At 39.5% G+C, this 26714-nt stretch overlaps 4 protein-coding genes across 6 annotated transcripts in view; all 4 read right to left on the bottom strand.

Annotated features, from left to right (window-relative positions):
• The window catches only part of apba2b (amyloid beta (A4) precursor protein-binding, family A, member 2b), an 81405-nt gene extending 73567 nt beyond the window's left edge, over positions 1 to 7838 (bottom strand). For 2 of the 3 annotated variants that reach the window (XM_080885836.1, XM_080885833.1), the window contains exon 1: positions 7699 to 7832. The gene's annotated coding sequence lies outside the window, so the exon portion shown is untranslated. Of the gene's footprint in view, positions 1 to 7698 lie in introns of all 3 variants that reach the window. The other variant, XM_080885835.1, reaches the window with a different exon arrangement.
• Positions 7839 to 10080: 2242 nt separating this feature from the next.
• LOC308398639 (serum amyloid A-5 protein-like) lies at positions 10081 to 11508 on the bottom strand. Its single transcript, XM_080885387.1, has 3 exons — positions 10851 to 11508; positions 10591 to 10729; positions 10081 to 10428 (listed from the first exon to the last, which is right to left on the bottom strand). Exons 1-3 carry the CDS (start codon positions 10936 to 10938, stop codon positions 10290 to 10292), a joined length of 366 nt encoding a protein of 121 aa, XP_080741513.1. The 5' UTR covers positions 10939 to 11508; the 3' UTR covers positions 10081 to 10289.
• Positions 11509 to 16218: 4710 nt separating this feature from the next.
• On the bottom strand, positions 16219 to 17921 carry LOC308398372 (serum amyloid A-5 protein-like). Its single transcript, XM_080884950.1, has 3 exons — positions 17266 to 17921; positions 17006 to 17144; positions 16219 to 16843 (listed from the first exon to the last, which is right to left on the bottom strand). The coding sequence occupies exons 1-3, from the start codon at positions 17351 to 17353 to the stop codon at positions 16705 to 16707; spliced, it is 366 nt and encodes a 121-aa protein (XP_080741076.1). The 5' UTR covers positions 17354 to 17921; the 3' UTR covers positions 16219 to 16704.
• A 5340-nt stretch (positions 17922 to 23261) lies between these two features.
• Positions 23262 to 24964, bottom strand: LOC308398964 (serum amyloid A-5 protein-like). Its single transcript, XM_080885866.1, has 3 exons — positions 24309 to 24964; positions 24049 to 24187; positions 23262 to 23886 (listed from the first exon to the last, which is right to left on the bottom strand). The coding sequence occupies exons 1-3, from the start codon at positions 24394 to 24396 to the stop codon at positions 23748 to 23750; spliced, it is 366 nt and encodes a 121-aa protein (XP_080741992.1). The 5' UTR covers positions 24397 to 24964; the 3' UTR covers positions 23262 to 23747.
• Positions 24965 to 26714: the final 1750 nt, after the last annotated feature.

A 26714-nucleotide genomic window follows, 5' to 3' on the forward strand; every position in this document is an offset into this window, starting at 1 on the left:
AGATGGCAGCTGAGAATGTCCCAGTTCTTGCATGGCCAGCATACTCACCGGACATGTCACCCATTGAGCATGTTCGGGATGTGCTTGACCGGCGTATACGACAGCATGTACCAGTTCCCACGACTATCCAACAACCTCGCACAGCCATTGAAGTGGAGTGGACCAACATTCCACAGGCCACAATTGACAATCTGATAGACTCCATGCGACGATGTGTTGCACTGCATGAGGCAAATGGTGGTCACACCAGATACTGACCGGTTCTGGGTCCCCAGACCCCCAATAGCGCAAAAAACTGCACATTCCAGGGTGGCCTTTTGTTGTGGGCAGTCTGAGGTACACCTGTGCACTACTCATGATGTCAGATCAGCATCCTGATGTGGCACACCTGTGAGGTGGGATGGATTATCTCAATATAGCAGATGTGCCCACTACCACACATTTGGACTGATTTGTGACCACTGTTTGGGAGGGATGGTTATATTGTGTATCTGGAATGAATTTTAGGTCTCTACGTCCATCCCATGGGGAATGGGAGCAAAAACAAAAGTGTTGCGTTTATATTTTTGTTCAGTGTATAAATACAAACTGCGGTAAACTTTGCATGCTATCTATATACCAACCGAAGCATCACAGAGCTGCTGAGATTCAAACAACAGTTCAAAGATAAGCTTATACTTTAAGAACTGTCACAAACTATGAAACAAACATCCTCCTGACTGATCCACTGAACATGACCTGGATTTATCCGTGCTCCTTCACCTGTTAGAGCAATAACACTAAGTCTGACCCCTAAGTCAAAAGCTGGCAGATAATCAAGAGAAATGCTTGGTTAAGTCACTTCAGACTACCATAATGGCTGCATTGATGATAACATTGGCTCTAAAATCAAAGACGACCGGACTTTAAAAAATGCATTTAACAGGGGAAGACACAGACCACACTTTCAAGGAAAAACTGAAATTCAATGAGACACGGCTGTCCAAACAAATGAAGTAACACTGATACGGCTGTCGTATTCATGGGCGTAATCAAGAGCTGGACAACAGCGCCTGACCTGACTCGACCTAAGTCCTTCAGGATATTCATGGTTCATTCAGAGACATCTGACTGTAGATGTTAAACAGCCTGGCATTTTATATGGTTAAGACAGAGAGAAATATCTTTCACCAGCTTCATGATTTGGAATCACGTAAGCTTGAAAACAGGATAAATATGTTGTGCCATTATGATTTTTATTTTTAAAAATGGACAACTTTGTAATGATTGTCAAATTGAATATGTCATGAGGCTATCTTGGGAGCAGTATTCTCATCATTGTGTTATGGTGAGTCACATCTTGTCTCCTCTGAGTTTTGATGCTGTAATCAAGCCCACAAATGAACCAGAAAACCATTTCTGGTTGTGACAAACACTGAATTTTGATTAGGCTACAAACTTAAAAAAAAAAGAAGAAAAAACAGCTGGCGTAAGCTGAAAAGCACAAGATTAAAGTCTTTGCTGCGCATCCAGAGCAGCCAGTGAAGCTGTGCAGGGAAAATGATGAACACTATACTATTGCTGGATGCTACTTTTTCATATTACCTTTAGGAAGCACAGCCGGTAGGAAGAGAAAGGTGCAGCATATTTTAAATTACTACATGTAGATGTCCTTCTGTCAGCTGTAATTTTCAAAATGTTTTTCTTCATATTGACTATTTTGGCTGGCTGCAACAATTTGTTCTGTATTTTAATCTAATTTAAGCCCCATATGGTAGACTGCCAAACCAAACAACATTGCATTTAAAACGCACATACCTCTACCAAGGATGCACTCTCCTCTAAATATGTTTTAACAGCTTAAATGTTTAGACTTATTTTTAATCTCCATCCAAATCTAAATCTGAGTGAGTGAAGACTGAGCAATGATGAGCAATCCCACTGACGTCTGGTGGGGGGGAGCCAATCAGTCCTGACAAAAATTCACAAAATGAGCACGACCTTTTAACACTGAAACGTTTAATGATGCTGCGTAATGAGTTCAAATTACATGCTAGAAACCATGAAAATCATCAGGCATTTGTTATGCAGTACACAAATACTCTGGTTCACATGAGATAGCAGGATAATAAAAGTTAAGCTAAGCTTGCTCAAAAGATGACTTTTTGTTGTTTTTTAAGATATTACTTTGGATTTTAGTTGCTTTTTCTTTCAATTACGGCACCAAAACTAATTTAACAAAATCAGCAGAGGTTTACACAGTCCACCCTTTGAAACTGTGTGAATAGCTGCCACCACTGCATTAAGTGTTATTAAGAAATCATGTTAAGAAGAAAAAAAAGCAGTCAGACTCTGGCTGCTCATTTTGATTCATATATGTTTTGTCCCTGTGTTGCACAGCTCTTCGCTTGTGAAGCTGAGAAGAAACGAGACTGACTCTAGCGATGATGCCATCTGGATATAAACCCTCCATAGATGGTGAATAATTGAACAACTCATACCGACAGGAGAATACGACAGCAGAGCAGTGATCTCAAAAGCTTTCAATGATCAGACTGCTTTCTGCCACTAGGCGCTTCTCAGTCAATACCAAAAGATTCAATTTGACAGTGTTTGTGAAGTAGTGTGGGATCATGGGAGTTTTGTTACATCGCTAATGTAATGATAACTGCTTGCTTAACATTAAACAGGTGGACCCATGACATTGAGGTGGACTACACATACAGCCACGTTGTGAAGTCAAGCAAAAAGTAGCCTAGTAGTGATATCCATGTCCAAATAATCACACTAAAATGAACTACATGTGCATTTATGAATGCTGTAGTAACATTATTACCATGGTTGTCTATAGGTGCTAAAGGGGAAATGACTGCATTGACAGACAACCAAAAATTAAATGTCCCTTACACTGAAATAAACACATTTCTCTGGGTTTGTACAATATTGAAGGCATTTCATATTGTAAATATATATATAATTTATCAGATTGTGCAAAAGCCAACCCGAATTACTTAATGTTTTGCTAGCAAAGTTTGTGCAGTGACTTCCTGAAAATGTGCAAATGCTCATGGAAATACAGTATATAAGGCAAATATCTACAACTCTAAGAAGGTTGTAAGTCAATGTTTGGTGTGATCACCTTTATTCTTCAACACAGTCAGAACTCTCTTAGGCAAGCTTTCTTGTAATTTCTTTAAGCAGTCTTCAGGAATAGTTCTCCAGTCTTCTTTAAAGACACTCAAAACTCTTTTTTTGACAAAACCTCCACCACTGGCTAACAGAGCCATGACAGATTCCCACCATGTTTTAATAGTGGCTGTAGACATTCACTGTTATACCTCATTCCTGACCTCCTCTGTAGATATTGACGGCAATTTGAGCCAAATACTTCAAATTTAGATGCAACACTCCATCAGACTTGTTACTGCTGATTTTCAGTCCAGTTCTTGAGTAATTCTTGAGTAAAGGTTAATTCTAACCTTCCACCGAGACCATTTCTGATGAGTCTTCAGTGAACAGCAGATGGATCAACTGTTTCTTAAGACTTTCAGATACTGTCCTACTGGCTATATTGTTTTCAGGCATGATAATTTTCTTCTTTTGTCCTCCACCTCTCCAGTTTCCTCAATTTTTTCAAGGACACATTGCACACCATGCCTAGACATGCTATATTTTCATCTATTAGCTCTCTGGGAATCACCTTGTTAGGTCCAAGGACTGAAGTGAAAATGAGTGAAAAAGCAGCCAATGTCCAAAGCAAAACTTTGACAGTTCTTCAGAAGCCTGGAAAAGTATTATTTAATGCCACTTAACAAAATTACCGAAAAATTACCAGAAAGTCTGACACCTTGGAAGCAAAATATACAGAAGTAAGAGGTGACTGGAGACAGGCTTGGATATCTACCGACAGTACTGAGAGAGTCAGTATTGCTGCAAAATATCAGATGTTGTAGTCCAAAACCTGGCTTGGAGACAGACTGGTGACCAGGCTATGTTTTACAGGTAGGATAGGCTCCAGCCTAACTATGACCCAAAATTAGACAAGCAGTTAAGTAAATGGATGCAATGATTGTAGTGCAAACCAAAAATTGAATAAATTATGCATTGATATAAACAGGTAAGAGATTCATGTCTTTGGTTTGTTTCTCTGTTTGAACGGAAGTCATATTAATTTAAATTCATTTTAAAGGGGATTACGGAAACAAGCTCTGAGCTGGAAATTATATCTCACTTATTAGTAGTTTCTCAGCACCTGTTTGCTAGTTAACATACAGACACATTGTGGTTTGTAGATTGTCTGCTTCATGCTAAATTCTGTGTAGGAACCTCCAAAAGTTGATTCTGTTCATCTGGACGTAGCGTTTTGTGGGAGAAACGTTTCGTCACTCATCCAAGTGACTTCTTCAGTCTCAGCTGACTGCAGGTTTCCCCAAGCTTATAAACAGTACATTTGCATAATGACTGAAACCAGCCCACTGAAGGAACAATGGGCTGGGAGGTCAGTTCCTTAATCATAATTATGCAAATTCTCATGACCATTGATCAACAACCACTGACCAAAACCCACTGATCAAAGACCACTGATCAATGGCCATGAGTACCATTCACAGAGAGTTGGGGAATGGCTGCAATCACAGCATTGTAAGATGGTGAAAGATGTACCCTTAGGCCCCCTCCTCGATTCAGAGATGGGCTTTCCCTTTTCACGTAAATGGCCTCCTTGACTCCACGCTCAAACCAGCGTTCCTCCCTGTCCAGGATGTGCACATCCTCATCATTGAAAGAGTGTCCACTGGCCTGTAGGTGTGAACAGACTGCAGAGTCCTGGCCTGACAAGGTGGCTCTTCTGTGTTGTGCCATCCGCTTCGCCAGACAGAGGTTGTTTGGTTCCCCCAATGTATAAATCCTGGCAATCCTCCTGGCACTTAACAGCGTACACTATGTTACTCTGTTTGTGTCGGGGACCCGATCCTTGGGGTGGACCAATTTTTGGCGCAGCGTGTTTTGGGGTTTAAAAGCCACAGAGACCCGGTGTTTAGAAAAAATGCATCTCAACTGTTGCGATACTCCTGACACCTATGGGATCACTACAGGTTTTCGCTTGGGCAGCGGTTGTCCTGCTGGAGCTTTCTTTAGGTGCCTTTCCCGCTTTGACAAAAGTCCAGCTGGGATAGCCACATTTACTCAGGGCCTTCTTGATGTGCTGTTCTCTGCCTCCCTGTCAGAGGGGATGGTGTTCGCTCTGTGTTGTAAGCTTGGGGAAACCTGCAGTCAGCTGAGACTGAAGAAGTCACTTGGATGAGTGACGAAACGTTTCTCCCACAAAACGCTACGTCCAGATGAACAGAATCAACTTTTGGAGATTTACTTTCCTGGATGATTGAGAATGCATCAAGACGTTCTGTGTAGGAAATTTGCTTCCTCTAATTTTTCACCCAATGTAACAACACTACAGCACCAGACTGTAGAGAAAGCCCATCATAAGTCATGATTTCATTTTAATGGCACGTGAAAATGAACAGATACTGTATATTGATCTTGGAATGTTTCGCTCAAGGGCACGATAGTCTTTTATTGTATCTTCAGTTATGCAAACATTATGAACAGATTACAAACTGTAAACATTTTGCATATGAAATCCACAGTTTACAGACCAAATCTTTTAAGAAGATATTGCTCATGATATCATGTAATGGATATTGAAATTCCCCTATGGCACAGCTATCCACAATGCTAAGACAGAGTCATTTATGCCGTTGCATGTTAAAACTGAGCAGCTTATTCATGATTTAATCACAGATTTCCAAATACTAATTATGTTTTATTATTTCCGCTGCAGGGCTAGAGGTTGTTGCCCTCTTCTGGCTTTCCCCCAGCGTCCAATCTGGTATCCTGCGACTGCAGCCTTGAACAAGATCCCAACAGGCTGCAGAAAAGGTGACTGTCCTTCACTGCAGGTGCTACACAGAAAACGATCCCCGCCCTGAGACAAAGCAGGGGTGGTGGTGGAAGAGCCACGCACAGGAGGATGTTATAGAGAAAGCACGGCCCTGAAGGAAAAGGTGGAAGGTGATTGGTGAGGGGTCGGCTTGTAGGAGGGGGTGATAATGATAAAAACCTGACATTTCTACTCTAAACACGCCAGCGAGTTCACATGCTGTGCACATCCTTATGAGTATCTGTCATGGCTCTCCAGGGGCCCTTTACTTCCTTTAATAGCCATACATTACTCTCCTCTCTCTGCACTCATCCTCCACAGTCCTGTTCACCACCCTCTTCCTGAGCTGAACACAGCCATTGTTCTTCTCTTTCCGTCTGTTGCACACTCCCATCTTTAACCTCTTGTACCAGTTTTATAAATTTCTCCTCATTTTTTCCTCTACCTGCACACTAACAGATTGCAAAGATTAGTAAATCAGTTATAAAGCGTTTAGCTTTTTTGGCAACGGGTGATATGTGGCTGCAGGATTGCTTTTTTATAATCATGGGTAAGATGCTGCAAATGTATCTATATAATGTCAGTGACCTACTATCCAAACGCTTTCGTTGTATGTTTGTAGATTGTGAACATAATCTTATCATGGCCTGTTTCACAGATCAAACGACGCCACCTGATCATACCACAGAGATTCACTATAAAATACTGAATGGCTGTATCACTGCAAATCCTTTAAGGCTTATGTAACTCGTAATAACATTACGGAGCTTAAAATCTATCCGACCGTGGGTCAGCATCGACATTGCCGCTGCTGCTGTCAGGGAAGTCAACAAAACAAGAGTTGTACTATAAACAGCTAAAAAGGGGGATGCCATACAAGTGGATGATGGCTACACTGAAACTCATAGATGCTGCGTGATACAAAGCAGAGCCTGTGAGCCTGTCCCCTGCTCCCTCTGAACACAATGAACAGGCAGACACAATGCTGTCAGCATCTGCCCTCACCAGCATCTGTGGCTGGAACTGCATGATACACAAATCTAATATTAAACACAGGCTTCAGATACATTCAAGTTTGCTTAACTTGATTTCAAGTAAAGGGATATAACAGTATAAGTGGTGGGGACTAATGCACCTTACTTGTTTTTAACTTTACTTCCTTAACCTAATATCTCATTCAATTACATGCCATTTCCCCACACGGCACGTGTGGGGAAATGGCATGGATGGGGTATATTTATAAGAAAATGGGCACATATCATGGAAAACGGGCCATTTCCACAAAGAGAACTGCACACGCCTGAGGTTTCCACCCCCTTAAATAAAACGATGCTGGAAAAGATCTGTGCCCATTAAGGACATCCAAATTTAATGACCTTCCTCGTCTCGTGAGAAACTAAAGGCCTATTTGCAATATAAGTACAATCAATAATTTTAGGCGTAGACTCGGCTGCGCATGGATGAATCACCGAGAATTGTAGCAGCAGGTCTCAGCAGACCTACTCCGAGCTTCTTTTTTTTTCTTTTTAACTGAGCTGTCCGTGAGAACAAGCACTCTGAATCATAAACTTCGGCAGCAAGAAACGATTTCGGTCAAAGCTCAGCGCCCCGTTGTTAACACTGATGCTAAAGGCAGATCCACGGGCTAGGGCGATCAGCATCCATGCACCCTGTCCCCCCTCCCCGATGCCTGGGAGGAAGGCGTAGAGGTTGTAACCGTTACCGGGGATCAACCGTGCTTGTATCTTTTCTTAATAAAAACAAAACAAAACACATCCTACCTGGAAAATGTCATATGCTGCTCAAGTCACCTCGTGTTGAGATTTGCGAGAGATGGAGCTGGCTGGTCGCGCATCACTCGGTGTGCGTGCGTGTGTGCGTTTGTGTGTGTATCACCGACAGAAAGCGTACGGAGTACAGCGGCTGGCAGCGGAACCCCGGAACGAGCATAACGCAAAGCGAGCCCTCTGCGGTTGTCTGGTCGGCACAAAAAAAAAGAAAAGAAAAGATAGAAACACTCACACAAGAGCCAGCTACCCCACCCGAGCGGCAGTTCGAACTACACCGTCACTGTTACATTACAAAGAGGGCTTAGGTGGTGTAGCTCACAGTGTATAACCGCTGGAAACAGGAAATCGAGCGTCCACATCCCGACAAACTAATGTGGGACAAACATAGTATTTGCGTGGGGCAAAGTGGGACAGTTAAAAGAACTGGGAGATAGTCAAAAACATCTAAATGCAAGGTCAAATAATTAGCCCACCTAGGTGCTCATGTCCCCCAATGCCTAGTATGTTGTTATGAAGTTTGAACATGATCCATAAAAAATGTGGGTAATATAACGTTTTTACTGATTCTCACTTTTAGTGTGACCTTGAGCCAATTTTTAACAAAATTAAATTAGCTCTAGCTTATTGGTATCTGTCACCACACAAAATGTGAAGATACTATCTTGAAAACTGTGGATGCTAGACTGCTAACAAATAGACAATCAATCAATCAATCAATCAATCAATCAATCAATCAATCAATCAATCAAACTTTGACCTTTTAATAAATTGAGTTTCTGATAATAACTCGATAATAACTCAAAGCTCTGTTTCCAGAAGGTGCTATAGATAAAACCTCTAAACAATGTTACTACCGAAAGGTGATTCATTTTTGAACTCTTTTAATGGCACAGGAACATGAATGGTTTGTTAGTGTATACAGAAAGACCATATGCAAAAATATTGTTGAAAAATAATACAACCCTGTATGTAAAAGTTGGTTCACTGTGTGAGATACGTAAAAACAGAATGCAATACTTTGCAAAATGTCTAAATCCTTTATTTTTTTTATAATGGTTAAAAGACAGCATAAGAAATGTTGACACTGATCAGTAAACCACTGCATGTCATTTGAAAAGCTTAAACTGAGAACAAAAACATATTAAAAAGGGCCAAGTACCTCCTGTTGCTTCAGAAATGATGTTCATTTTCTATTATTAATTTTGCAGCCTTACAGCCCTGTGCCTGCATAACGTCATTACCACATTAATATGCCTGTTGATAAGCTGAGCTGATAGCTTGCTCCACACTGAATATAAGTACAATAAATAATTCTAAAAGATGATTGCAAATTTTGGAGAGTCTTTAAAGTCAGAATCAGAAATAAATCAGGAAGCAGATTGTAAAATTGACATAAAAATGTATTTTTAACTGACTCGCTAACTAACTGTGTAGACCACAGCTGATCCATCTTGAACTTTATTGTGTGTAGAAAAAAAATATTGATGTGTTTTCACATCAATTATAGTAGCAGTAGTTAAGTGACAAGGACAATTTTCTCTACAAACACCACAGCCTCAGGTTTCAGACAGAAGACAGCACTGTCACCCAGTGGCTGCACCTGTGCATCACAACTGAGTCAACAACTAAAAGCGCTGCCAGAGATGGGGGAGGCTGAAATCTGACACAGAGAAGCAGACTGGAATATGTTTAAGAACACTGATGCTTTGTGTGTCATACACTGGAAAAATGGGACTTCTTAGCACTATCATTAATGAATATATTTTAACCATTTTGATTACTTTGGTCAAATTTGTGCTAAATAATCAATTTGACAATATACTTTAGGATGGTTGCTGGTGGTAAAGAGGCTGAAAATAAGAGACGGAGGACCAAAGCCCACACAGCAACAACATGAAAAATTTCTTGTCCAAAGTATCCTGGCATCTTGTTCATGAGTAAGGGAGAGGGGAGATTGAAAGATGAATTGGTGCGGTATCTGCAGGAATATGGGCACTGTACTGGTCCAGTGTGGTGAAGAGAGACCTGAGCATAAAAGCGAAGCTGCCAGTTGACATTCCTACCCTCACGTATGGTCATGAGCTCTGGGTAATGACTGAAAGAACAACGCTGTGTAAACAAGCAGTGGAAATGAGCTTTCCCCAAAGCATGGCAACGTGAGATGTTCTGGCCATGTCCTACTGAGAAGAGGCCCTGGGGTAGGCTCAGGAGACACTGGAGAGATTACTGGAAGTGCCCCGGGGTCACTGTAGCAGAAGGACAACTGACAGTATTTGGTTTTAAAAAATGTTTCTGTGGAAATGATGGACCTGACACCAACAGCTTTTGCAGTTTTACACGTTTTTTATTTGTTCACTGTTTTTTCAATGGGCAACTTTCCTGCTTCCCCGCTTGTACCACACACACCACCCCACCTCAGGTCCCGGCACATCTTTTACAGGGGAGACGTGATCAGTTGATGGAGCTCAGGTATCTGAGCAACAACAAATTTGGGCTATTTAAAACACCATGTTTTCACTAACTCCAACACTAGAAGCGTCTTCATGCAGTTTTATTCTCCTGTAAGTCAATGAGCTTTGCGCTCAGTACTTGTTGGGAAGACCCTCGGGCCTGAAATGGTTGGGATCATTTCCGTCTCGCCCCCAACGGTTTGCCGCCTGATCAGCTTCGGAGTCCTCAGCGCCATGACCCAGTCTCTCCTGCACCCACTCTCTGGTGTTACTAAAATGGAAATAGACAGTGAATCCACCTATCTTCAGTAAGTACGTTTCAGAACAACATCAGAAACTGAAAAAATGAGAGAAGCAGAATTAGCAGCCTTAAAAAATTAGTGATTAGTTAATCAAAAATACAAATGAATTTCAGTAAAGTAGATTGTCAAACCTGATAACCTCAGCAGCCCATCTGCCTCCTGCTCCTCTCTGTGCAGCATCAAAGTTTCCTCTGGCATGAAAGTATTTGTCTGAATCTTTCCAGTTGGCCTCCCTCATGTCGCTGTAGGCTCGCCACATATCACCAGTCCCTGATCAGAATGACAGAAAACAGTACTGATAATAAATAATGACAACATTCGCAATTAAAATATCAAAATCTGAGAAATATGACAGATTGTTGTTAGGTATTTAAAATGCCATATTTCTAACCTTTAGCTGCTTCAATTGGGAAATTATACCACTGGGCATTGGTTTCCACAATTAGAATGAGAAAAATCCCAGCCACAAGCAACTTCATGGCTGCAGAAGTCACAAAATTTAAATCTAAACTGCTTTTTTTTTTTTTACACAGTTTAGACAAATCTTTAGAGCTCACTGAATAACTTACTACTGAGGGACGCACTGGTCTTATATTCTGTTCTGTACGATCATAGGATTACTCAATAATGGAAAGTTTTGGTCCATGTTTACAGAAAGGAAAGTTCAGCCAAACACACCAGGCACCAGTTGTGAAATCGCAGGTATTCACAGCTGTGGAAAAAAAGAGCAAGCTTCATGTAAACCAAAACATCCGAGGGGTTTTTTGCTCATCATGAAAAATCTCTGTTCATTCCAATAAACTCTGCTGCCTTACCTTTATCAATGTATGTGCAGCAATTTATTACTATTAAAGTTATTTATTCATTTTTAGATGTGTTAATGTTTGCTTCTTTCTAGTTTCTTCTGGTTATGTCGTCTTGAATTCAGAATGCAAATCCAGAGTTGTCAGGAAAATTTGGACAAAAATGATTGTTTATGATGTTGTTGCTGCTGCTGTTTTTGTCACTGATGCCTCAGGACGTGATTTTGCGCGAGAGAAAGTCATGCACATGAGCACAAATGCACATATATATGTGTCTACTGGTACACGCTGGTGGTGCTACTGCTGCATTAGTTTGTGTGTTACACTTTACTGGAAAAAACCTATATGGGATTTCTTAATAAATGTAAAAAAGATCTATTGCAGTCTATTGCGATCTCTTTGTCTGTTTCTTTTTAAAACATATGCATGTTAGTTTAGGTTTTTGGTTGTGTCAAGGCTGCGTCTGTGAATTTAGTTTTGTATTTTCCATCCATCCACATTTTGCCACATACTTATATGTCCGTGTATTCTTTGTAGTTATTTTCTAAACAGTTTTTATTGTTAAAAGCAGTTAAATCAGGTGGAGGAAGTGGTTGGGGAAAGGGAAGTCTGGGCTTCTCTGCTTGATGAGTCACTAGATTTGTGGTAGAAAATGGATGAATGGATGGTTGGAAGGCATATGGTGAAGGCATCAAAGCATCATTAGACAAGATGAAATAATAAAATTAATACAACTTGCAAACTAAGGATATTTCATCTCTGTCTTTATGTTAGTTTGATTTTCCCAGTTCAGAAAATAGTTTCAAGTAGCTTCTGTTTTTCCTCAAAAGTCTATGTTTTATTTTTATTTTAACTGGATATTTTTGCACATCTAGTTTTAGTTTTTATGTTAGTTTAGCTATAACTCTTCATAGTTATAGAAGACTAAAAGAAAAATATATTTGTTACTCATAATAGTTCATAATCTAAAAAAAGGAGAAGCATACAGTTATAAGTCAGAATGAAGGTAATGTAATGCACAATTCAGAGGCAACCTGCCAAAAATGCTGTAGCAGACCTCAAAGGAATATAAAGGAATGCTCACTTCAGTGACCTGAAGCATCTTTGTAGAAGAAAGAAGAGAGGATCAAAATACCGCCACAAATAATGACAGGGGGTAATATGTCACGTGTTGTTGTTCATCTGAATTTGTTATCATCTTAAATAGACAGTGAAAATCTTACTTTCCAAGCTGCAGAATTTAGAGTTCATCTTTAAAGTTCACTGAATAACTTGTTTACAGGAACACTACTATTTTTATTCTGTTCAGAAACAAGCAGGGTCAGAGAGATGAAAGTTCAGCCAAGCCCACCGGTGTCCTGAGTGTGCAGCTGCAGGTTGGGGTTGTGGTGGGGATATTTAACCTGGCATTACTTTCTGTTCTTTTTAATGCTGTTCAAATCTGCATTGAATCCATAAGGGTCAACAGGATATGTTGTATTTAAAACAGAAAATCAATCTACAGTTTATTTGATCAAAAAACCAAACTATTATTTATTTATTTATTTTGCTTTGTTTTATGACAGGCTTTGATGCTGACAAAAACACTGCTCTGTTTTGAGCAGTGCTAAAGGTTCAAAGCAGCAGATGGCAGTAGAAGCCTACTGATTCCTGGCAGAGAAATAACTGTAATTCCTCCAATCATGTCACTATGACATGACATGACATGATATGACATGACATGTCATAGTGACATATCTTACACTGAAAAAAATCTATCACACAAATTCCTATATGCATGTATATATCATATTTATTTTTAACTTCCCTCTCACCCCTGCGGGTGGACTTTATCCGTGAAGCTCAGATTCTCTAACAGAGGCCCGGGAGCTTGAAGGTCCTACACAGTCTCTTTGCTGCTCATAGGCCTGTGCTCTTCTGGACAGAGATCTTGGATGTCATTCCTGGGATCTGCTGGAGCCTGTTGCCCAGTTTGGGTGCCACTGCCCTGAGTGCCCACAGGGACCACTTCGCATCTTCTCCCCAGCTCCTCTCTCAGCCATTTGTATATTTATATATACCAGGATTTCAATTAAAGAGCCGGTGCACACTGGAACCATAAAACCAGTCACCAATACTGTTAATTTATGATGTTTGTGGCATAAACATTACATTGGGTGATGGTCCAATCATTTTTAAGCAGTCCACATGTTTGTTTTGCCGAGACCTGGGAGAACAAGCCTTGAGAACAATTTACAAAAACTAAATAAATAAAACTTACATATTGAGATTGCCTTGTTAGACTTTGGATAGGGGTCACTTTAACACAAAATTTCAATAACTTAATGGCACTATTAGTGATCAAGTTAGCAAAGGACCCAATATGCAGGCCAAATGCAGACTCTCAGGTTGGCAATTAAAAATGAACTTATGCAAAACTTAATGTGGTGGGAAAATCCTATGACTAACAAAAATTCAAAAACAAAAACAGCAGCTAAAGAAATGCAAAGAATTAGAATAAAAAGAAACCAGAGAGCGCAGAAACAAGATGGATGTGAAGAGGAGACGATAACAGAGACAGGTTTGACGCTTAAGGTACAGAAAAAGAAAAGAACAACAACAACAGTTGAATAATGATGAAATTAAACCAAATAAGAGACTGTTTCACAGTGTAGGTGTGTGGAGTGTTGAGCAGAGGATCTGAACAAAAGATGAGCTCTTTATTGGCTCTTTAGCAAATCCAAAATGTAACATAATCCAAGGAAAAATTCCAAAAACACGAATTCGAAACCTGCACAGGGAAGCTAAACCAATAACGTACACGGATAACTCACTGGTGGACTAAGCAAAAATAGCAGGAACTGGAGATGGGTGGGGAACAAGCCATAGCTAAATAAGATTGACAAAGGTAAAAGCAATCCATTCACCAATCAAGAAGTAAAAGTGGGAAGAGCCACCACTTAAAACTAAACGTCTTAAGAAATACACAAAGGAGACTAATACAGACATGGTTATTAACACTTCACAAGAAGTGCAAGACAAGAAAAGACCAAGATGCTGCCGCCCCAGCAGACCGCACTGTAAAAGATGGCTGAGGCCACCACAGAGTCATAGAAGGTCTTCAGAAGTGGGCCCTTCACTCCAAAAGACCTGAGCATCTGCAGCGGGTACAGCATGCTCTGCCTTTTCCTGTAGAGAGCATTTGAGTTGTGAGACCAGTACAGTTTATTGTTCAGGTGAACACCAAGGTACCTGTAGCTATCCACAGCCTCAATATCAATACCTTGGATGTTTAGTGGCTGCAGTGGAGGATGTTTGTGCCTGCAGAAGTCTACCACCAGCTCCTTGGTTTTACTGGTTTGGATTGGTTTTAGTGTTGATCTGTAGGTAGTTCTGCTGACACCAGTCCATAAAGCCTTAATACTAAATAGTGACTAAAACTTAAATGCAACAAGTACATGAAGTTTAAGATTGAAGATAACAAAAAAAAATCAAAACAGGAATCGAAAATCAAAATAATAATAATCAGGGAACCAAACAGAAAACGCTTAACCCACTACTGTAGGGTTACACAAGCATCTCAGGGGTCTGTGAGTTAAAGCAGTGCATTGAAGATACAGCATATTACACTGTACTGCTTATTTTTTTCTCTCTTTTCTGATAATAACTCGATAATAACTCAAAGCTCTGTTTCCAGAAGGTGCTATAGATAAAACCTCTAAACAATGTTACTACCGAAAGGTGATTCATTTTTGAACTCTTTTAATGGCACAGGAACATGAATGGTTTGTTAGTGTATACAGAAAGACCATATGCAAAAATATTGTTGAAAAATAATACAACCCTGTATGTAAAAGTTGGTTCACTGTGTGAGATACGTAAAAACAGAATGCAATACTTTGCAAAATGTCTAAATCCTTTATTTTTTTTATAATGGTTAAAAGACAGCATAAGAAATGTTGACACTGATCAGTAAACCACTGCATGTCATTTGAAAAGCTTAAACTGAGAACAAAAACATATTAAAAAGGGCCAAGTACCTCCTGTTGCTTCAGAAATGATGTTCATTTTCTATTATTAATTTTGCAGCCTTACAGCCCTGTGCCTGCATAACGTCATTACCACATTAATATGCCTGTTGATAAGCTGAGCTGATAGCTTGCTCCACACTGAATATAAGTACAATAAATAATTCTAAAAGATGATTGCAAATTTTGGAGAGTCTTTAAAGTCAGAATCAGAAATAAATCAGGAAGCAGATTGTAAAATTGACATAAAAATGTATTTTTAACTGACTCGCTAACTAACTGTGTAGACCACAGCTGATCCATCTTGAACTTTATTGTGTGTAGAAAAAAAATATTGATGTGTTTTCACATCAATTATAGTAGCAGTAGTTAAGTGACAAGGACAATTTTCTCTACAAACACCACAGCCTCAGGTTTCAGACAGAAGACAGCACTGTCACCCAGTGGCTGCACCTGTGCATCACAACTGAGTCAACAACTAAAAGCGCTGCCAGAGATGGGGGAGGCTGAAATCTGACACAGAGAAGCAGACTGGAATATGTTTAAGAACACTGATGCTTTGTGTGTCATACACTGGAAAAATGGGACTTCTTAGCACTATCATTAATGAATATATTTTAACCATTTTGATTACTTTGGTCAAATTTGTGCTAAATAATCAATTTGACAATATACTTTAGGATGGTTGCTGGTGGTAAAGAGGCTGAAAATAAGAGACGGAGGACCAAAGCCCACACAGCAACAACATGAAAAATTTCTTGTCCAAAGTATCCTGGCATCTTGTTCATGAGTAAGGGAGAGGGGAGATTGAAAGATGAATTGGTGCGGTATCTGCAGGAATATGGGCACTGTACTGGTCCAGTGTGGTGAAGAGAGACCTGAGCATAAAAGCGAAGCTGCCAGTTGACATTCCTACCCTCACGTATGGTCATGAGCTCTGGGTAATGACTGAAAGAACAACGCTGTGTAAACAAGCAGTGGAAATGAGCTTTCCCCAAAGCATGGCAACGTGAGATGTTCTGGCCATGTCCTACTGAGAAGAGGCCCTGGGGTAGGCTCAGGAGACACTGGAGAGATTACTGGAAGTGCCCCGGGGTCACTGTAGCAGAAGGACAACTGACAGTATTTGGTTTTAAAAAATGTTTCTGTGGAAATGATGGACCTGACACCAACAGCTTTTGCAGTTTTACACGTTTTTTATTTGTTCAGTGTTTTTTCAATGGGCAACTTTCCTGCTTCCCCGCTTGTACCACACACACCACCCCACCTCAGGTCCCGGCACATCTTTTACAGGGGAGACGTGATCAGTTGATGGAGCTCAGGTATCTGAGCAACAACAAATTTGGGCTATTTAAAACACCATGTTTTCACTAACTCCAACACTAGAAGCGTCTTCATGCAGTTTTATTCTCCTGTAAGTCAATGAGCTTTGCGCTCAGTACTTGTTGGGAAGACCCTCGGGCCTGAAATGGTTGGGATCATTTCCGTCTCGCCCCCAACGGTTTGCCGCCTGATCAGCTTCGGAGTCCTCAGCGCCATGACCCAGTCTCTCCTGCACCCACTCTCTGGTGTTACTAAAATGGAAATAGACAGTGAATCCACCTATCTTCAGTAAGTACGTTTCAGAACAACATCAGAAACTGAAAAAATGAGAGAAGCAGAATTAGCAGCCTTAAAAAATTAGTGATTAGTTAATCAAAAATACAAATGAATTTCAGTAAAGTAGATTGTCAAACCTGATAACCTCAGCAGCCCATCTGCCTCCTGCTCCTCTCTGTGCAGCATCAGAGTTTCCTCTGGCATGAAAGTATTTGTCTGAATCTTTCCAGTTGGCCTCCCTCATGTCGCTGTAGGCTCGCCACATATCACCAGTCCCTGATCAGAATGACAGAAAACAGTACTGATAATAAATAATGACAACATTCGCAATTAAAATATCAAAATCTGAGAAATATGACAGATTGTTGTTAGGTATTTAAAATGCCATATTTCTAACCTTTAGCTGCTTCAATTGGGAAATTATACCACTGGGCATTGGTTTCCACAATTAGAATGAGAAAAATCCCAGCCACAAGCAACTTCATGGCTGCAGAAGTCACAAAATTTAAATCTAAACTGCTTTTTTTTTTTTTACACAGTTTAGACAAATCTTTAGAGCTCACTGAATAACTTACTACTGAGGGACGCACTGGTCTTATATTCTGTTCTGTACGATCATAGGATTACTCAATAATGGAAAGTTTTGGTCCATGTTTACAGAAAGGAAAGTTCAGCCAAACACACCAGGCACCAGTTGTGAAATCGCAGGTATTCACAGCTGTGGAAAAAAAGAGCAAGCTTCATGTAAACCAAAACATCCGAGGGGTTTTTTGCTCATCATGAAAAATCTCTGTTCATTCCAATAAACTCTGCTGCCTTACCTTTATCAATGTATGTGCAGCAATTTATTACTATTAAAGTTATTTATTCATTTTTAGATGTGTTAATGTTTGCTTCTTTCTAGTTTCTTCTGGTTATGTCGTCTTGAATTCAGAATGCAAATCCAGAGTTGTCAGGAAAATTTGGACAAAAATGATTGTTTATGATGTTGTTGCTGCTGCTGTTTTTGTCACTGATGCCTCAGGACGTGATTTTGCGCGAGAGAAAGTCATGCACATGAGCACAAATGCACATATATATGTGTCTACTGGTACACGCTGGTGGTGCTACTGCTGCATTAGTTTGTGTGTTACACTTTACTGGAAAAAACCTATATGGGATTTCTTAATAAATGTAAAAAAGATCTATTGCAGTCTATTGCGATCTCTTTGTCTGTTTCTTTTTAAAACATATGCATGTTAGTTTAGGTTTTTGGTTGTGTCAAGGCTGCGTCTGTGAATTTAGTTTTGTATTTTCCATCCATCCACATTTTGCCACATACTTATATGTCCGTGTATTCTTTGTAGTTATTTTCTAAACAGTTTTTATTGTTAAAAGCAGTTAAATCAGGTGGAGGAAGTGGTTGGGGAAAGGGAAGTCTGGGCTTCTCTGCTTGATGAGTCACTAGATTTGTGGTAGAAAATGGATGAATGGATGGTTGGAAGGCATATGGTGAAGGCATCAAAGCATCATTAGACAAGATGAAATAATAAAATTAATACAACTTGCAAACTATTAGATTATTCTGTTATTATATGTTACCTTATATATGTAATCAAAGTAGTTGAATTAGAATACTGCTGTAGATCACATTATACCCTTTAATATAGAGTGTGTGAGCTGTATGTAGTTTAGTTCTCATTATACTTTTGAGTTAACAGAACATATTCACATATTAGTTCATTAGATAAATGTGCATCACTCTGTATCCTTGATCTGCTGGGAATGTGTTACACTGTTTTCTTGACATGCTTAAGTGTTGAATCATGAAGAGAAGGTTGTAAGCAGGAGACTCTGTGTCTAAAGACAGGGGAGATAGATAGACCACATTCCACACCCCCACCTTACAGAAAGCAGAGAAACAACTGCCGAGGTCATAACTTAGGCGCTGTAACAGAGAAAAAATGTGATGTTTTGGCTTTTACGACTAGCTGGGGGCCACTAGAGACTATAAAAAGCTGAGCAACCCGTCACCATTTTGAGACATGTGCCTGACCCTCTGGTAGCATCTCTCCCGTCCGGACGTTGTAATGCTCTGACTGTTGAATTGTATGGAAATAAATGATTGTTGATTGAGCATTTATACACCGAGTATTGTCCTTCCTTCAGCCCAAAGATTCAAAGAATTGGGAGATTTCAACAAAACTAAGGATATTTCATCTCTGTCTTTATGTTAGTTTGATTTTCCCAGTTCAGAAAATAGTTTCAAGTAGCTTCTGTTTTTCCTCAAAAGTCTATGTTTTATTTTTATTTTAACTGGATATTTTTGCACATCTAGTTTTAGTTTTTATGTTAGTTTAGCTATAACTCTTCATAGTTATAGAAGACTAAAAGAAAAATATATTTGTTACTCATAATAGTTCATAATCTAAAAAAAGGAGAAGCATACAGTTATAAGTCAGAATGAAGGTAATGTAATGCACAATTCAGAGGCAACCTGCCAAAAATGCTGTAGCAGACCTCAAAGGAATATAAAGGAATGCTCACTTCAGTGACCTGAAGCATCTTTGTAGAAGAAAGAAGAGAGGATCAAAATACCGCCACAAATAATGACAGGGGGTAATATGTCACGTGTTGTTGTTCATCTGAATTTGTTATCATCTTAAATAGACAGTGAAAATCTTACTTTCCAAGCTGCAGAATTTAGAGTTCATCTTTAAAGTTCACTGAATAACTTGTTTACAGGAACACTACTATTTTTATTCTGTTCAGAAACAAGCAGGGTCAGAGAGATGAAAGTTCAGCCAAGCCCACCGGTGTCCTGAGTGTGCAGCTGCAGGTTGGGGTTGTGGTGGGGATATTTAACCTGGCACTACTTTCTGTTCTTTTTAATGCTGTTCAAATCTGCATTGAATCCATAAGGGTCAACAGGATATGTTGTATTTAAAACAGAAAATCAATCTACAGTTTATTTGATCAAAAAACCAAACTATTATTTATTTATTTATTTTGCTTTGTTTTATGACAGGCTTTGATGCTGACAAAAACACTGCTCTGTTTTGAGCAGTGCTAAAGGTTCAAAGCAGCAGATGGCAGTAGAAGCCTACTGATTCCTGGCAGAGAAATAACTGTAATTCCTCCAATCATGTCACTATGACATGACATGATATGACATGACATGTCATAGTGACATATCTTACACTGAAAAAAATCTATCACACAAATTCCTATATGCATGTATATATCATATTTATTTTTAACTTCCCTCTCACCCCTGCGGGTGGACTTTATCCGTGAAGCTCAGATTCTCTAACAGAGGCCCGGGAGCTTGAAGGTCCTACACAGTCTCTTTGCTGCTCATAGGCCTGTGCTCTTCTGGACAGAGATCTTGGATGTCATTCCTGGGATCTGCTGGAGCCTGTTGCCCAGTTTGGGTGCCACTGCCCTGAGTGCCCACAGGGACCACTTCGCATCTTCTCCCCAGCTCCTCTCTCAGCCATTTGTATATTTATATATACCAGGATTTCAATTAAAGAGCCGGTGCACACTGGAACCATAAAACCAGTCACCAATACTGTTAATTTATGATGTTTGTGGCATAAACATTACATTGGGTGATGGTCCAATCATTTTTAAGCAGTCCACATGTTTGTTTTGCCGAGACCTGGGAGAACAAGCCTTGAGAACAATTTACAAAAACTAAATAAATAAAACTTACATATTGAGATTGCCTTGTTAGACTTTGGATAGGGGTCACTTTAACACAAAATTTCAATAACTTAATGGCACTATTAGTGATCAAGTTAGCAAAGGACCCAATATGCAGGCCAAATGCAGACTCTCAGGTTGGCAATTAAAAATGAACTTATGCAAAACTTAATGTGGTGGGAAAATCCTATGACTAACAAAAATTCAAAAACAAAAACAGCAGCTAAAGAAATGCAAAGAATTAGAATAAAAAGAAACCAGAGAGCGCAGAAACAAGATGGATGTGAAGAGGAGACGATAACAGAGACAGGTTTGACGCTTAAGGTACAGAAAAAGAAAAGAACAACAACAACAGTTGAATAATGATGAAATTAAACCAAATAAGAGACTGTTTCACAGTGTAGGTGTGTGGAGTGTTGAGCAGAGGATCTGAACAAAAGATGAGCTCTTTATTGGCTCTTTAGCAAATCCAAAATGTAACATAATCCAAGGAAAAATTCCAAAAACACGAATTCGAAACCTGCACAGGGAAGCTAAACCAATAACGTACACGGATAACTCACTGGTGGACTAAGCAAAAATAGCAGGAACTGGAGATGGGTGGGGAACAAGCCATAGCTAAATAAGATTAACAAAGGTAAAAGCAATCCATTCACCAATCAAGAAGTAAAAGTGGGAAGAGCCACCACTTAAAACTAAACGTCTTAAGAAATACACAAAGGAGACTAATACAGACATGGTTATTAACACTTCACAAGAAGTGCAAGACAAGAAAAGACCAAGATGCTGCCGCCCCAGCAGACCGCACTGTAAAAGATGGCTGAGGCCACCACAGAGTCATAGAAGGTCTTCAGAAGTGGGCCCTTCACTCCAAAAGACCTGAGCATCTGCAGCGGGTACAGCATGCTCTGCCTTTTCCTGTAGAGAGCATTTGAGTTGTGAGACCAGTACAGTTTATTGTTCAGGTGAACACCAAGGTACCTGTAGCTATCCACAGCCTCAATATCAATACCTTGGATGTTTAGTGGCTGCAGTGGAGGATGTTTGTGCCTGCAGAAGTCTACCACCAGCTCCTTGGTTTTACTGGTTTGGATTGGTTTTAGTGTTGATCTGTAGGTAGTTCTGCTGACACCAGTCCATAAAGCCTTAATACTAAATAGTGACTAAAACTTAAATGCAACAAGTACATGAAGTTTAAGATTGAAGATAACAAAAAAAAATCAAAACAGGAATCGAAAATCAAAATAATAATAATCAGGGAACCAAACAGAAAACGCTTAACCCACTACTGTAGGGTTACACAAGCATCTCAGGGGTCTGTGAGTTAAAGCAGTGCATTGAAGATACAGCATATTACACTGTACTGCTTATTTTTTTCTCTCTTTTCTGATAATAACTCGATAATAACTCAAAGCTCTGTTTCCAGAAGGTGCTATAGATAAAACCTCTAAACAATGTTACTACTGAAAGGTGATTCATTTTTGAACTCTTTTAATGGCACAGGAACATGAATGGTTTGTTAGTGTATACAGAAAGACCATATGCAAAAATATTGTTGAAAAATAATACAACCCTGTATGTAAAAGTTGGTTCACTGTGTGAGATACGTAAAAACAGAATGCAATACTTTGCAAAATGTCTAAATCCTTTATTTTTTTTATAATGGTTAAAAGACAGCATAAGAAATGTTGACACTGATCAGTAAACCACTGCATGTCATTTGAAAAGCTTAAACTGAGAACAAAAACATATTAAAAAGGGCCAAGTACCTCCTGTTGCTTCAGAAATGATGTTCATTTTCTATTATTAATTTTGCAGCCTTACAGCCCTGTGCCTGCATAACGTCATTACCACATTAATATGCCTGTTGATAAGCTGAGCTGATAGCTTGCTCCACACTGAATATAAGTACAATAAATAATTCTAAAAGATGATTGCAAATTTTGGAGAGTCTTTAAAGTCAGAATCAGAAATAAATCAGGAAGCAGATTGTAAAATTGACATAAAAATGTATTTTTAACTGACTCGCTAACTAACTGTGTAGACCACAGCTGATCCATCTTGAACTTTATTGTGTGTAGAAAAAAAATATTGATGTGTTTTCACATCAATTATAGTAGCAGTAGTTAAGTGACAAGGACAATTTTCTCTACAAACACCACAGCCTCAGGTTTCAGACAGAAGACAGCACTGTCACCCAGTGGCTGCACCTGTGCATCACAACTGAGTCAACAACTAAAAGCGCTGCCAGAGATGGGGGAGGCTGAAATCTGACACAGAGAAGCAGACTGGAATATGTTTAAGAACACTGATGCTTTGTGTGTCATACACTGGAAAAATGGGACTTCTTAGCACTATCATTAATGAATATATTTTAACCATTTTGATTACTTTGGTCAAATTTGTGCTAAATAATCAATTTGACAATATACTTTAGGATGGTTGCTGGTGGTAAAGAGGCTGAAAATAAGAGACGGAGGACCAAAGCCCACACAGCAACAACATGAAAAATTTCTTGTCCAAAGTATCCTGGCATCTTGTTCATGAGTAAGGGAGAGGGGAGATTGAAAGATGAATTGGTGCGGTATCTGCAGGAATATGGGCACTGTACTGGTCCAGTGTGGTGAAGAGAGACCTGAGCATAAAAGCGAAGCTGCCAGTTGACATTCCTACCCTCACGTATGGTCATGAGCTCTGGGTAATGACTGAAAGAACAACGCTGTGTAAACAAGCAGTGGAAATGAGCTTTCCCCAAAGCATGGCAACGTGAGATGTTCTGGCCATGTCCTACTGAGAAGAGGCCCTGGGGTAGGCTCAGGAGACACTGGAGAGATTACTGGAAGTGCCCCGGGGTCACTGTAGCAGAAGGACAACTGACAGTATTTGGTTTTAAAAAATGTTTCTGTGGAAATGATGGACCTGACACCAACAGCTTTTGCAGTTTTACACGTTTTTTATTTGTTCAGTGTTTTTTCAATGGGCAACTTTCCTGCTTCCCCGCTTGTACCACACACACCACCCCACCTCAGGTCCCGGCACATCTTTTACAGGGGAGACGTGATCAGTTGATGGAGCTCAGGTATCTGAGCAACAACAAATTTGGGCTATTTAAAACACCATGTTTTCACTAACTCCAACACTAGAAGCGTCTTCATGCAGTTTTATTCTCCTGTAAGTCAATGAGCTTTGCGCTCAGTACTTGTTGGGAAGACCCTCGGGCCTGAAATGGTTGGGATCATTTCCGTCTCGCCCCCAACGGTTTGCCGCCTGATCAGCTTCGGAGTCCTCAGCGCCATGACCCAGTCTCTCCTGCACCCACTCTCTGGTGTTACTAAAATGGAAATAGACAGTGAATCCACCTATCTTCAGTAAGTACGTTTCAGAACAACATCAGAAACTGAAAAAATGAGAGAAGCAGAATTAGCAGCCTTAAAAAATTAGTGATTAGTTAATCAAAAATACAAATGAATTTCAGTAAAGTAGATTGTCAAACCTGATAACCTCAGCAGCCCATCTGCCTCCTGCTCCTCTCTGTGCAGCATCAGAGTTTCCTCTGGCATGAAAGTATTTGTCTGAATCTTTCCAGTTGGCCTCCCTCATGTCGCTGTAGGCTCGCCACATATCACCAGTCCCTGATCAGAATGACAGAAAACAGTACTGATAATAAATAATGACAACATTCGCAATTAAAATATCAAAATCTGAGAAATATGACAGATTGTTGTTAGGTATTTAAAATGCCATATTTCTAACCTTTAGCTGCTTCAATTGGGAAATTATACCACTGGGCATTGGTTTCCACAATTAGAATGAGAAAAATCCCAGCCACAAGCAACTTCATGGCTGCAGAAGTCACAAAATTTAAATCTAAACTGCTTTTTTTTTTTTTACACAGTTTAGACAAATCTTTAGAGCTCACTGAATAACTTACTACTGAGGGACGCACTGGTCTTATATTCTGTTCTGTACGATCATAGGATTACTCAATAATGGAAAGTTTTGGTCCATGTTTACAGAAAGGAAAGTTCAGCCAAACACACCAGGCACCAGTTGTGAAATCGCAGGTATTCACAGCTGTGGAAAAAAAGAGCAAGCTTCATGTAAACCAAAACATCCGAGGGGTTTTTTGCTCATCATGAAAAATCTCTGTTCATTCCAATAAACTCTGCTGCCTTACCTTTATCAATGTATGTGCAGCAATTTATTACTATTAAAGTTATTTATTCATTTTTAGATGTGTTAATGTTTGCTTCTTTCTAGTTTCTTCTGGTTATGTCGTCTTGAATTCAGAATGCAAATCCAGAGTTGTCAGGAAAATTTGGACAAAAATGATTGTTTATGATGTTGTTGCTGCTGCTGTTTTTGTCACTGATGCCTCAGGACGTGATTTTGCGCGAGAGAAAGTCATGCACATGAGCACAAATGCACATATATATGTGTCTACTGGTACACGCTGGTGGTGCTACTGCTGCATTAGTTTGTGTGTTACACTTTACTGGAAAAAACCTATATGGGATTTCTTAATAAATGTAAAAAAGATCTATTGCAGTCTATTGCGATCTCTTTGTCTGTTTCTTTTTAAAACATATGCATGTTAGTTTAGGTTTTTGGTTGTGTCAAGGCTGCGTCTGTGAATTTAGTTTTGTATTTTCCATCCATCCACATTTTGCCACATACTTATATGTCCGTGTATTCTTTGTAGTTATTTTCTAAACAGTTTTTATTGTTAAAAGCAGTTAAATCAGGTGGAGGAAGTGGTTGGGGAAAGGGAAGTCTGGGCTTCTCTGCTTGATGAGTCACTAGATTTGTGGTAGAAAATGGATGAATGGATGGTTGGAAGGCATATGGTGAAGGCATCAAAGCATCATTAGACAAGATGAAATAATAAAATTAATACAACTTGCAAACTATTAGATTATTCTGTTATTATATGTTACCTTATATATGTAATCAAAGTAGTTGAATTAGAATACTGCTGTAGATCACATTATACCCTTTAATATAGAGTGTGTGAGCTGTATGTAGTTTAGTTCTCATTATACTTTTGAGTTAACAGAACATATTCACATATTAGTTCATTAGATAAATGTGCATCACTCTGTATCCTTGATCTGCTGGGAATGTGTTACACTGTTTTCTTGACATGCTTAAGTGTTGAATCATGAAGAGAAGGTTGTAAGCAGGAGACTCTGTGTCTAAAGACAGGGGAGATAGATAGACCACATTCCACACCCCCACCTTACAGAAAGCAGAGAAACAACTGCCGAGGTCATAACTTAGGCGCTGTAACAGAGAAAAAATGTGATGTTTTGGCTTTTACGACTAGCTGGGGGCCACTAGAGACTATAAAAAGCTGAGCAACCCGTCACCATTTTGAGACATGTGCCTGACCCTCTGGTAGCATCTCTCCCGTCCGGACGTTGTAATGCTCTGACTGTTGAATTGTATGGAAATAAATGATTGTTGATTGAGCATTTATACACCGAGTATTGTCCTTCCTTCAGCCCAAAGATTCAAAGAATTGGGAGATTTCAACAAAACTAAGGATATTTCATCTCTGTCTTTATGTTAGTTTGATTTTCCCAGTTCAGAAAATAGTTTCAAGTAGCTTCTGTTTTTCCTCAAAAGTCTATGTTTTATTTTTATTTTAACTGGATATTTTTGCACATCTAGTTTTAGTTTTTATGTTAGTTTAGCTATAACTCTTCATAGTTATAGAAGACTAAAAGAAAAATATATTTGTTACTCATAATAGTTCATAATCTAAAAAAAGGAGAAGCATACAGTTATAAGTCAGAATGAAGGTAATGTAATGCACAATTCAGAGGCAACCTGCCAAAAATGCTGTAGCAGACCTCAAAGGAATATAAAGGAATGCTCACTTCAGTGACCTGAAGCATCTTTGTAGAAGAAAGAAGAGAGGATCAAAATACCGCCACAAATAATGACAGGGGGTAATATGTCACGTGTTGTTGTTCATCTGAATTTGTTATCATCTTAAATAGACAGTGAAAATCTTACTTTCCAAGCTGCAGAATTTAGAGTTCATCTTTAAAGTTCACTGAATAACTTGTTTACAGGAACACTACTATTTTTATTCTGTTCAGAAACAAGCAGGGTCAGAGAGATGAAAGTTCAGCCAAGCCCACCGGTGTCCTG

This window comes from Rhamphochromis sp. 'chilingali' (assembly GCF_963969265.1).
Source record: "Rhamphochromis sp. 'chilingali' genome assembly, chromosome: 6".
NCBI classification, from domain to species: domain Eukaryota; kingdom Metazoa; phylum Chordata; class Actinopteri; order Cichliformes; family Cichlidae; genus Rhamphochromis; species Rhamphochromis sp. 'chilingali'.